This window comes from Sapajus apella, unplaced genomic scaffold, assembly GCF_009761245.1.
Source record: "Sapajus apella isolate SASKATOON/1434 unplaced genomic scaffold, GSC_monkey_1.0 scaffold92, whole genome shotgun sequence".
NCBI lineage: Eukaryota > Metazoa > Chordata > Mammalia > Primates > Cebidae > Sapajus > Sapajus apella.
In genome coordinates this window covers 6,752,790-6,765,869 of record NW_022437032.1, presented here as the reverse complement: position 1 = coordinate 6,765,869, position 13,080 = coordinate 6,752,790, and the positions used below count along the sequence as shown (strand labels likewise).

The 13,080-nt window shown below is 39.7% G+C and overlaps 1 protein-coding gene across 1 annotated transcript in view; it reads left to right on the top strand.

Annotated features, from left to right (window-relative positions):
* The window catches only part of CSE1L (chromosome segregation 1 like), a 56,059-nt gene that overhangs the window by 41,424 nt on the left and 1,555 nt on the right, over positions 1–13,080 (top strand). Inside the window, 10 exon segments of the mRNA XM_032256044.1 lie at positions 1,067–1,203; positions 2,448–2,551; positions 4,789–4,886; positions 6,030–6,180; positions 6,319–6,527; positions 7,536–7,633; positions 7,734–7,819; positions 8,839–8,920; positions 11,156–11,302; positions 11,691–11,922. Of these exon segments, the coding sequence (XP_032111935.1) occupies positions 1,067–1,203; positions 2,448–2,551; positions 4,789–4,886; positions 6,030–6,180; positions 6,319–6,527; positions 7,536–7,633; positions 7,734–7,819; positions 8,839–8,920; positions 11,156–11,302; positions 11,691–11,922 (1,344 nt within the window).

The window sequence follows — 13,080 nt, the reverse complement described above, 5'->3', positions numbered from 1 at the left end:
TGCACAGCTAATTTTTGTATTTTTGGTAGAGATGGGGTTTCACCATGTTGACCAGGCTGGTGTCAAGCTCGTGACCTCAGGTGACCCACTGGCCTCAGCCTCCCAAAGTGCTAGGATTATAGGCATGATCCACCACACCTGGCCTAGGTTTTAAATTTTCGTATAAATGACATCATACCCTGTTTCATTTTTCTGTTTTATTTTGAGATGGGATCTTGCTCTGTTGCCCAGGCTGGAGTACAGTGGTATGATCATAGCTTACTGCAGCCAGGAGGTTCTGGATTCAAGTGATCTTCCTGCCTTAGCTTCCCTAGTTCATGGGATTAGAGGCATGTTCCACCACACCCAGCTACATTATGACTGTTTGTGCTTACCATCATTTTTGAGTTATTAATTTAGTGCCTCAAGCAATCCACCTACCTCATCCTCTCAAGTAGCTGGGACTACGGGAATGTACTACCATGCCCAGCTAATTGTTTATTTAATTTTTAAAATAGAGATGGGGTCTCACTATGTTGCCCAGCCTGGTCTTGAGCTCCTGGGCTTAAGCGATTGTCCTACCTCAGCTTCCCAGAGTGTTGGGATTACAGGCAGGAATGAACCAACACGCCCAGCTGGCTCTTCTAGTTTATACTAATGTATATTTCAAATTTAGAGGTTTTTAATGAAGATTGTTCTTATGTTTGTTGCTTTTTGTGGGTGGGGAGAGAACAGAAAATGAGACACAAAAATGTTAAATGACTTTTTAAAGAATTATCCGCTAGTGATGATTCTTAAGTTTGGTAAAATCTTAATCTGCTTCTCCATGATATTTTATGGTATGTTGATTTATCTGCAGAATGTTATTCTCCTCATAGTTTTGTCTCTGAGAAGGAGAATTGAAAAAAGTAGAAATTGAACCATTATGTGCAAATAAAAGTTTTGATTTCTGGGCAGCATCGTCTCCTGTACAGCAGAGCTTAAAAATAGCAAACTGTTTAAATCAACAAGCCCTTCTCTTCCAGTTGTCTTTTACTCAAATATGAAATCATTGTATTTAGACTATGTATGTTATTGTGTCTTTTAGGTGCCAAAAGAGCATCTTTTAGTCTCAATTCCTCTCTTGATTAATCATCTTCAAGCTGAAAGTATTGTCGTTCATACTTACGCAGCTCATGCTCTTGAACGGCTCTTTACTATGCGAGGACCCAACAATACTACTCTGTGAGTATTCTATTCTAAAGTTTTTAGCCTGGGGTGGGAGCTGTACTGTTCTGGTCAAAGAGATCTCTGAATGTTTTTATAACTTCACTAGTAGGAAAACACATGCTGCTTTTTATTCATTTATACTGTCTTGTTCTAAGAGGATTGGAGGCTGGTTACCAAAATAGCTGCATTATGACAATACAATTAAATAAACTGGAGCCAAGGAAAATAACTGGGGTAAAGTTAATAAACAGAAATTGTGTCAAAGGGTCCTGTATAGTAGTTAAAGAAACTCCACATTTTATTTGGAGTCTTAGCAGCCAAGGCAAAGAGGGAAACTTGGGGAGTTAAAATTTTCAGTGTCCATGAGATTAAAATTAAGCAGTGAATACTGTGCAGTAGTGGTAGTAACATCATGTAACAGTTACTTTCATGTGGCTGTTCGTGCAGTGTCAATTATTTCTGAGATATGACCTAGCTGAATGAAAGTAATTTACTAAGGACCAAGAAAATCGCTCTTCTGGCCTGAATCAAGGATGAAATGTAGAGGACTGGATGGTCTGCATGTCTTTCAGGCCACTATTCAACAGTGTTATTTCTTGAAACTGAGCTTTGGGTAAGAGATGGAATACAGTTCTAGGTTTTTTTCTTCATCAAGAACTTGAAGTACAGATACTCTCAGTGGCCAATTAAGGGTAGAAAGGACATGGTTTGAGGTGAGTCAAGGCCAGTACCTATCTTCAGGCCCAGAATTTATGCAGAAAACAGTTCTGAATCTTGCTCCGCCTCCAAGAAAAATAAATGACTAAGATTCTGAGTTCTGTTCTCAATGGTAATAGATATGAACTGGGGACAACTGTCGCAACTTTAGATGTTGTTGAGTTTAGGTGGCTTTTTGATTCAGCTGTGTTTGGTTCTCAATGTGCCTTCTTAGGAGCTTAACATGTGTACATGTAAAAAAAATTATTTTCCTAAACTGTCTATGAGGCTGGGTGTGGTGGCTCATGCCTGTAATCCAAGCACTTTGAAGGCCAAGGCGGGCGGATCACTTGAGGTGGGGAGTTCAAGACCAGCTTGACCAACATGATGAAACCCCGTATTTTAAAAAATAATAATAATAATAAATAACTGTCTATTAATTGTCAGTGGTGGGAGATGGCTCAGTTTTATGCTGAGAAAGGTGACATAGTGGTTGCCACGGGTAATCCATAGTGACAAGCTCAAGAGTTGGTAGTGACTGAAAGCTGTTTTTTCATCTATAGCTTTACAGCTGCAGAAATCGCACCGTTTGTTGAGATTCTGCTAACAAACCTTTTCAAAGCTCTCACACTTCCTGGCTCTTCAGAAAATGAATATATTATGAAAGGTAAGCTGTTTTCCCTGGTGTGCAGACTACAGGTATCTAATCTCAGATTGTAAGGGTGAGCACTCTGGGTTAGATTATACAGTTTATAAACCTGATAATGTTTACCAAGTAGTAAGTAAGTTTAGATATTTCAAAATGAAAATCTTGTTCCTATTGGCAGTAATCTTATTTATTTATTGACAGAGCCTCACTCTGTTGCCCAGGCTAGAGTGCAATAGCTTGATCTCAGCTCACTGCAACCTCTCTTTCCCAGGTTCAAGCGATTCTCCTGCTTCAGCCTCTGGAGTAACTGGGATTACAGGCCACTGCACCTGGCCAACAGTAAACTTAATTTGATATGGGACATCTCATAACAGAAAATGTAGCAAAGCCCTTTTTTCCTTCCCTAAATTGAATTTCTTTAAGGCAAAGAAGAGATCATGCAACATTTATTAACTGCATACTCACCTAGGTAGGGGTGAAACGTGGGTCCCTGTGGTAGACTCTACACAAACCGTGACTTCTTACATACTGCCAAGGACACAGGTAGCTGTATCCATCCATTAGGCACTATATTAGTTGGGTGTCCTGGTGCCAGTTCTGACTTTAGAGACAGTCTCAGTGTTTTTCACTGTTGCATCCCAAAAGCCTAGCACATTGGGTCGTAGGAAACACTTTTCAGAAAAACTGATCTTTCCAGTCTCGATCAGAAATCCTAGAGTGGATGTGTGTGTATATTTCCAACACTGTCCTTCCCCCAACAGTGTCATGTAATTACTGTTGTTTAATGTCCATTTCCATGAGAGCAGCTAACGGGTCTGTGGTCTTTATTGCTGCGTTTTTAGGGTATGTAAGAATACGCAGTATGTAATACCTTCTCTGTACAGTTGTATGAGTGAATGAAATAATTCTGCGCCAGCCTAGTGGAGCAGCACCAATTTATTCTGTAACCCTTTTAACCCAGGTCAGGGAAAGATTTTCGCCAGGAAGTGATGTCTAAGCTGAGCTGTGAGGGATAGGTAGCCGTTTGTTGAAGGCTGAAAGAGTCTTTGGCTCCAGTAGAGGAGGAAACATTATGTGCAAAGTTCAGGAGGCAAGAGCAGATTGCTTTCTGTCCCTTATGCCTGGCATGTATTTCGGGCTCTGCTTTGTAAACATTTATTTTGGAAATGTTATTTGCGGAAAAAGAGCTATCATGCATTTTTAGCCGACAAATGTATTTTTCTCCCATGCCAACTATTTTTAACCCATTTATGGTCTTTTGTGCAATATTTTTGCAATTTGGACTCTCTGTGGCTTTACATGTATTTTTAGTTTTCTTAGGCTTCTAATCTCTCTTGTGAGGGAGGTGGATTGGCAGCTTACTCTTTCAGTTTCCTATAGTCTGAGATGATGTTTCTTTTAGGCTAGGGCTAAACATTTTCTGCTACTGACTTCTCTCTTTTTTTTTTTTTTTTTTTTTTTTTTGAGGGGGACGGAGTTTCGCTCGTTACCCAGGCTGGAGTGCAATGGCGCGATCTCGGCTCACCGCAACTTCCGCCTCCTGGGTTCAGGCAATTCTCCTGCCTCAGCCTCCTGAGTAGCTGGGATTACAGGCATGCACCACCATGCCCAGCTAATTTTTTGTATTTTTAGTAGAGACGGGGTTTCACCGTGTTGACCAGGATGGTCTCGATCTCCACCCACCTCCTGAAACCTCCACCTCCTGAGTTCAAGCAATTCTCATGCCTCAGCCTCCCGAGTAGTTGAGACTACAGACGTGCACCACATACCCAGCTAATTTTGGTATTTTTAATAGAGACGGGGTTTCACCATGTTGGCCAGGTTGGTCTCAAACTCAAGTGTTCCACCCGCCTCAGCCTCCCAAAGTGCTTGGGATTACAGGTGTGAGCCACCAAGCTTGGCCTCTGCTACTGATTTCTAAGAGAAAGAACTCAGACAGTTCTCTGTCAGACTCACCTGTTTCCATTCATGTCAGCTCATTGTTTTTTCCTCTTTCTCTGCCTGTTTAGTTACTTTTTTTTTTTAAGTCTTGAGCTTTCTAGAAATACCCACGATTTCCAGCTAAATTTTGTTGCCAACCCCTGTCCTAATTTTAAAAGGAAGGGAAATTTAGATTATTTTTAAATGTAGAGAGCTATCTCGGGGTTGTCTAAGCATCTTAAAATTTTAGTTGATGAATTAGTGCACTCCCCCCCCCCCACTCTCTTACTCTGAAGTTTAACTGTATTTGTTTTTACTGTTTTTATATTTTACAGCTATCATGAGAAGTTTTTCCCTCCTACAAGAAGCCATAATCCCCTACATCCCTACTCTCATCACTCAGCTTACACAGAAGCTATTAGCTGTTAGTAAGGTAATAGAGCCAATTTTTGAAAGTGGGGTTCCTTTTTAATTTGCTCCAATCTGTTTGGGCCTCAGAACTCTGGCACTAGGTGAAGCCTTGGAGGTCTATGATCTCTTACTGACCAGCCACTAATGTACTTTTCTGAAAGTGTGGGCATGCTGTTAGATTGGAGAAGATGTAATTGCAGTCACCTTTAAGTGTATACTAGAAGCTTTAATACATTTTCATTCTCATTACAAAAGTAACATGTTTATTGTAGAAAAAGAAAGTGCAGATGATCCAAAATTATCTTAAATGGGGGAAGTAGGCTTTGCACTAAATGGATATAAAAGAGGCTATTTGGACTTCTATTAAATGATGATTAAAGTCCTTTATGTTGTCTTTTCTTCCTTACTCTTATTTCTCAAAAGGAAAGTTCACTCTTTGATCAAAATTTTACAGACACTTTGATTGATGTTGATTAATACTAAATCTTAGAAAATAAAAAAATAAGCTTAAGACTGACAGAACTCCTTTTTAGAGGCTATTCTTACTAGAATTAGATTAATTCATTGGAAATATTGGAGGGATTTTGAGTGAACTTACTACAACCAAGTTACCGCTAAGGGTCTTTGGACTACTTCGGGCCTTTAGGGATGGAGAGGAGAGGAAAGCCCCACCCTCCATACATATACAGTCTTATGTTCTGATTGAGTCAGCTTTATATGCTAATAGCCTTCCAAGAAAGATATTGTTTAAAGAAAGATAGGGTTTTGTTGCTTAAAAAGAACATCTAAAACCACTGATTTGGGGGATCATCACTCAGTAGACACAGACATTGAGTCCCACAGAAGTTAAGGCTAGTGGCATTACTAGGACTTACATGTTTCTTCTGTGCAAGGGCACATATGTTTAAGACAAGTTGCTTACAGCTCTGGGAGCTGAGGTTTGTATAAGCAACTCTCTAACTCCGAAGTATTTTTTTCATAGTGGACTTTAGGCCATTAGAAAAATTCACATGAACAAGCACTAGATTAGTGTAATTGGTGTTTTTTCTTAATGTTGATTTTTTTAATAAAATACATGGCTTCTATTTTAAATGGGTTTTATAAAGGTTAGGCGTGGATTATTAGCGGATTATTAGCATAATTTGCTTTTCTTTTTAAATTCCAGAACCCAAGCAAACCTCACTTTAATCACTACATGTTTGAAGCAATATGTCTATCCATAAGAATAACTTGCAAGGCTAATCCTGCTGCTGTGGTAAATTTTGAGGAGGCTTTGTTTTTGGTGTTTACTGAAATCTTACAAAATGATGTGCAAGGTAAGTAAACAGAAATTATTTTTTTTGTAATGGAATAAAATTAACATGCTTATAAAATGCAGCCTGCCTAAGCAATGTGGGTCTGTTCTGTCAGCCATTCCTTCTGAAGCTCACAGCTCTTTTTACTTTTATTAACAGAATTTATTCCATATGTCTTTCAAGTGATGTCTTTGCTTTTGGAAACACACAAAAATGACATCCCGTCTTCCTATATGGCCTTATTTCCTCATCTCCTTCAGCCAGTGCTTTGGGAAAGAACAGGAAATATTCCTGCTCTAGTGAGGCTTCTCCAAGCATTCTTGGAACGCGGTTCAAATACAATAGCAAGTGCTGCAGCTGACAAAATCGTGAGTCAGATTTTGATATAACCATAATTTTCTCCAAGGTAGCTTGGAGAAACTTGCGATGACAAGTGCTTGAAATTTTTTTATTTAAAATAAATTTAAGGCTAGAGGCAGTGGCTTAAGCCCACCACTTTGGGAGGCTGTGGCATGAGGATCCCTTGAGCCAAGGAGTTCAAGACCAGCCTGGGCAACATGGCAAGACCTATCTCTACCAAAAAAAAAAAAAAATGTTTTTTAATTAGCTAGGCTTGGTGGAGCACTCCTGTGGTCCCATCTACTTGGGTGGCTAAGGTGGGAGGGACACTTGAGCCCAGGAGTTTGAGGCTGCAGTGAGCCATGATCTCACCATTGCACTCCAGCCTCGGTAGCAGAGCTAGACCCTGTCTCTTAAATAATAAAAAGGGAAAAAACAGTAAAGAAAAGGGAACTAATTAGTAGAAAATGTTATGGTATATATTATTAGCATTAGATATCCTTTAGTTATTTATATCCATGATGGAAAATTTTAAAAATAGCCAAACAGGTTGATTTTAAGAACTTAACTTTGGCTGACCGCGGTGCCTGGAGCCTGTAATCCTAGCACTTTGGGCGGCTGAGGTGGGTGAATCACCTGAGGTCAGGAGTTCAAGACCAGCACAGCCAACATGGTGAAACTGCTACTAAAAATAAAAATCAGCTGGGCGTGTTACAGCTATGCCTGTAATCCCAGTTACTCAAGAGACTGAGGTAGGAGAATCACTTGAACCTGGGAGATGGAGGCTGTTGTGACCCAAGATCACACCACTGCACTTCAGCCTGGGCTTCCGTCTCTTAAAAAAAAAAAAAAAAAAAGAACTTCAATGTCTGTATGGTAGAAATGTTCCCCCATATGTTTCAGAAGTAAGAATTAAAGAGAAAAGGACAGTTAGATTGTTACAGTATGAACTCTTGTTTTAAGACATGTCGTGTATAACTTGTGGAATAATTATTCCCATTTGTTAACCGTTTGCTGTTGGATCTTATTTCCTACAGCCTGGGTTACTAGGTGTCTTTCAGAAATTGATTGCATCCAAAGCAAATGACCACCAAGGTTTTTATCTTCTAAACAGTATAATAGAGCACATGCCTCCGTGAGTATGACTAGAACTCTGTACATTTATTCAGAAGTTTTGTTAGGTGCTCAGAAAAGTACTGAATTTATATTGTTGATTTTTTTTTTAAATTCTTTAGTGAATCAGTTGACCAATATAGGAAACAAATCTTCATTCTACTATTCCAAAGACTTCAGAATTCCAAAACAACAAAGTTTATCAAGAGTAAGTAAAAATCATCTGGATACTGCAGAAGTAATGAAAGAAAGTAGCTAAAACCCCTAGCGACTTTATGGTTGCAGATAAACTTTTTATCAGTTTTAAACTTTATACAGAAAATACTTGGCCACATGTGGAGGTTCACGCCTATAATTCCAGCATTTTGGGAGGCAGAGGCAGGCAGATCACTTGAGCTCAGGAGTTCAAGACCAGCCTGGGCAACATGGTGAAACCCTGTTCCTATGAAATACAAAAAAATTAACCAGGCATGGTCGCATGTGCCTGTAGTCCCAACTATTTAGGAGGCTGAGGTGGGAGGATCACCTGAGTTCTAAAGGTTGAGGCTGCAGTGAGCCGAGATCACGCCCACTGCACCCTATCCTGCATGACAGAATGAGAGCCTGTCTCAAAAAAAAAAAGAAATATTTTAAGGGCCTGGTGTGGTGGCTCACATCTGTAATCCCTGCACTTTGGGAAGTGAAAGTGGGAGTATTCCTTGAGCCCAGGAGTTAAAGACCAGCCTAGGCAACATGGTAAAACCCGGTCTCTACAGAATAACCAGGCATGGTGGCGTGTGCCTGTACTCCCAGCTACTCATGAGACTGAGGTGGGAGGATCACTTCACCCTGGAAAGTTAAGGCTGCAGTGAATTGTGATTACGCCACTGCACCCAGCCTAGGTGACAGAATGAAACCCTGTCTCACAAGAAAAAAGGAAGAAAATATTTTAAGGTGTTTGTGTTCTCCAAACATTAGGTTGATGTCAGTCATATTGTGTTCTGGAGGTTGGTTTATAGTTGGTTATCAAAACATTTTTTCAGTAGAGGTAATATTACAAGGAAATATAAATCAGAGAGCGATGGCACGTAAAGGTCTATAATAGAAAGACAATTTTTATATTTAATAAAAGGCAAGTGTTGATCCCAAAGCCTTTAGATGTATGTATAGATTTATTTTGCAGACTTCTAAATTCCAGTTTAGTGCAGTGAATTCTCTATATTGATATTCTGCATCTTCTTTCAACAGGTTTTTTAGTCTTTATTAATTTGTATTGCATAAAATATGGGGCACTAGCACTACAAGAAATATTTGATGGTATACAACCAAAGTAAGTTTGTTTTTATTTTAAAGGGAGAAAATGTTTTGACTTTTTTTAGTATAAATCTAAAACTTTGACTTTTTTTTTAGTATAAAACGTTTTGTCCTTTTTAGTACAAATAGTATAGAGATCTTTACAGTATCTCTGTTTTATAGATGATGTTGTGGTTCTTGGTATGGGGATAGTGTCTGTGGTTTCAAAATATTCTTAGATATTGGGTGTAAAGAAAAAGTAATTCTTGCCCAGCATGGTGGCTCATGCCTGTAATTCCAGCACTCTGGGAGGCTGAGGAGGGAGGATTTAGCTCAGGAGTTTGAGACCAACTTGAGCAATATAGTGAGATTCTATCTCAAAAAAAAAGGAAAAAAAAACCTGTTATCTTTTTTAATCTTCTAGATTAGAGGATCCTCTACTGTACACTCTGGAATTCTCACACCCAGTGTTCTGTATTATGTTAAATGGCCAATGTTGTCTCTAGGAGCCTGCTTTTGTTAAAACTAACAGCAGAATCCCCCTCCTTTTTTTTAAATTATACTAATCTTCTCCATATTGTTTAATTTTAGTATATGTGCTGCCAATGCAAGCACAGCAGAATTTTTCAAATGAGAAATACTTAGGACCAATAAAACTCTGCTTTTGACTTACCTGGTATATATGCAAAGAATGTATTCAGGTGGCATTTCCCATTAGTAGGTAATAAAATAATTTAAACGAAATGATAAAGAACAACTCTTAGGGAAAATTTCTTTGGGGTCAGTTAGATCCCTGTACTTCAATTATGCCTGAAAAATTCTACATTGACTAAAAAATGAATTACTTTGGAAAGCAGACCAGAAAACAGGACTTCCGGCAATACGGGATTGTGAGGAAATCTCATGCACTGCTAGTGAGAGCCTGAATTGAATTAGCTTGATCTTTGTAGAGAGCAAAAGATAAGCACTTTTTATCCAGAGCATTAGAATAGCCATACTCTTGGAGCCATGTTCCCACTTCAAAGAATTTATTCTATTAACGCATAAACTGATGATTTTGAATCATTTAGAATTATGGAAAACTTCTAGCGTGTTTGCAACAACATAGAATGATTAGCCAAGTTATTTTAAACAGTCATTAGCATTTATATACCTAAGCAAAGACAGTTGGGAAGCTTATAATCCAAAAATGTTAAAACTAGTAGTTTCTGGGTGGTGGGATGATGGGTGATTCTTTTTTTCCTCCTTGCTCTTCTCTGCCTTTTTTTTTTTTTTGAGACAGAGTCTTTCTCTGTCACCTAGGCTGCAATGCAATGGCATGATCTCGGCTCACTGCAGCCAAATTCAAGCAGTTCTCACCTCCCTGGTTCAAGCAATTCTCCTGCCTCAGCCCACCAAGTAGCTGGGATGACAGGCGAGTACTACCATGCTCGGGTAATTTTTTCTATTTTTAGTAGAGACAGGGTTTTATCATGTTGGCCAGGCTGCCCTTGAACTCCTGACCTCGTGATCCACCCACCTCGGTCTCCCAAAGTGGTGAGATTACTGGTATGAGCCACCACTCCCGGCCTTCTCTGCCTTTTTTTTTTTTAATTACTACACCTTGTAGGAAAAAAAAAAAAATCCTACACCTGCTAGAAATGGGCTTGCTTAGCTTTTAGCTGCTTTTTAATTTTTCAAGGCTCTCTTACAATTTGTTTTAAAACCATACAGAACCAAAAACAACTTGTTAAAGTTTTATTTACTCATAGCCTTATGATAATATGAGGATTGTTTATTAAAAGAGTTATTGCCAGGCACAGCAGCTCATCCCTGTAATTCCATCCCTTTGGGAGGCTGAGGCAGGCAGATCACCTGAGGTCAGGAGTTTGAGACCAGCCTGGCCAATGTGGTGAAACCCCATCTCTACTAAAAATACAAAAAATTAGCTGGGCGTGGTGGCAGGCTCATGTAATCCCAGCTACTCAGGAAGTTGCAGTGAGCCAAGAATCACACATGATGTGTGATCTTGCCTGGGCAACAAGAGCAAAACTCTGTCTCGAAAAAAAAAAAAAGAGAGATTATGGTTATGGCATTTGGCTACAGGGTAGAGGTGTGATAGGGTTTTTTTATGTTTTGTCTTCTCTGGGTCTCTTCATCTGATCAAAAACAGCACTCTTGTTATTTAGCAACTTATTATATTCATAAGTAACTGAGTGTAAATAACATGTAAGCATTTTACTATTTAGTGATAGTCTAATATTGAGTGGATTTATTTTGCTTTGATTAATAGAATGTTTGGAATGGTTTTGGAAAAAATTATTATTCCTGAAATTCAGAAAGTATCTGGGAATGTAGAGAAAAAGATCTGTGCAGTTGGCATAACCAAATTACTAACAGAATGTCCCCCAATGATGGACACTGAGTATACCAAGCTATGGTAAGTACTTCATTTTAATGTTTTTGTAAGTTATAGCTTCCTTCCCATATGACTGCAGAATTAACCCAGCTTATTCTCTTGGGGAACAAGAAAATTTTGGTCTGATCTCGGCTTCTCCACAAGCAACCATCAGATCCAAGACATGATTTCTGGATCCTTCTGGGTCTAGAATGATCTTGTTCTCTGGTTCTTTTTCAGTGGGATTCATGGACCCCTTTAAGAGTCTGATCTAGGTGATCTCTAAAGAAAGTTTTATGACAAAAGCCCAACTAAAGTGACTTGTTTTTGAGGGGAAGAACTGAATAAAGCCATGTCTCTGAGGAATTGCTGATGTTAAGTCTTCAGAGTATTTTCTTGACCTTTTATCTCTTGATTTCTTCCAATCCAGGACTCCGTTATTACAGTCTTTGATTGGCCTTTTTGAGTTACCCGAAGATGATACCATTCCCGATGAGGAACATTTTATTGACATAGAAGATACACCAGGATATCAGACTGCCTTCTCACAGCTGGCATTTGCTGGGAAAAAAGAGCATGATCCTGTAGGTCAAATGGTGAACAACCCAAAAATTCACCTGGCACAGTCACTTCACAAGTTGTCTACTGCCTGTCCAGGAAGGGTAAGTATGTTGTCAAAGAGCTCTGTGATACAATGGAGACATTAATGGGAGGGCGAGAGGATAGTAGTAGTTCTGGTGTCCGTTTTCATTTGTGGGCATAATAAAGCTAAATCTCATTGAGTTACAGTAAGCTTGCTTATTTATTTATTTATTTAAAGATGGAGTCTTCTTCTGTCGCTCAGGCTGGACTGCAGTGTCGCAACCTCGGCTCACTGCAGCCTTGGCCTCCTGGGTTCAAGCAGTTTTCTCTGCCTCAGCCTCCTGCGTAGCTGGGATTACAGGTTTTTGTATTTTCAGTAGAGACAGAGTTTCACCATGTTAGCCAGGCTGGTCTTGAACTCCTGACCTTGTGATCCACCCACCTCAGCCTCCCAAAGTGCTGGGATTACAGGCATGAGCCACAGTGCCCAGCCTGTTGGTTTTTGTTTCTGTTTTGTTGTTTTTGTTTTTATTTGCCAACTCACTGAGCTTTTTTTTTTTAGACGGAGTCTTCCTCTGTCACCAGGCTGGAGTGCAGTGGCGCAATCTTGGCTCGCCACAACCTCCATCTCCTGGGTTCAAGTGATTCTTCCACCTCAGACTCCCGAGTAGCTGGGACCACAGGCGTGTGCTACCACGCCTGGCTGACTTTTTTGTATTTTTAGTAGAGACGGGGTTTCACCTTGTTGGCCAGGATGGTCTCGATCTCTTGACCTCGTGATCTGCCCGCCTTGGCCTCCCAAAGTGCTGGGATTACAGGCGTGAGCCACTGCGCCCAGCTGTCTTTTTTTAATTAAAAACAATGAGCCCTTTTTTTCTTGTATTATATACTACAAATATATTTTAAGTGAAAGGATTTAGGAGTGAGAAGGGGGAAAATCCTTTTAACAAAATGTATTTATTTCCCAGATCGAAGCAATCCACCTATTATTAAAATGTGTTAGCATTTTTTTGACTTACTTTTTTTTAAGAGACAGGCTCTCACCCTCTTATCTTACCCAGGCTGGAATGTGTTGGTATGATTATGGCTCACTGCAGCCTCAACCTTCGAGGTTCAGGTGATCCTTTTGTCTCAGCCTTCCAAGTAGCTGGGTCCATAGGCACATGCCACTATACCTAGCTAAGTGTGTGTGTGTGTGTGATGTGTGTGTGTGATGCATGTGTGTGTGTGTGTGTGTG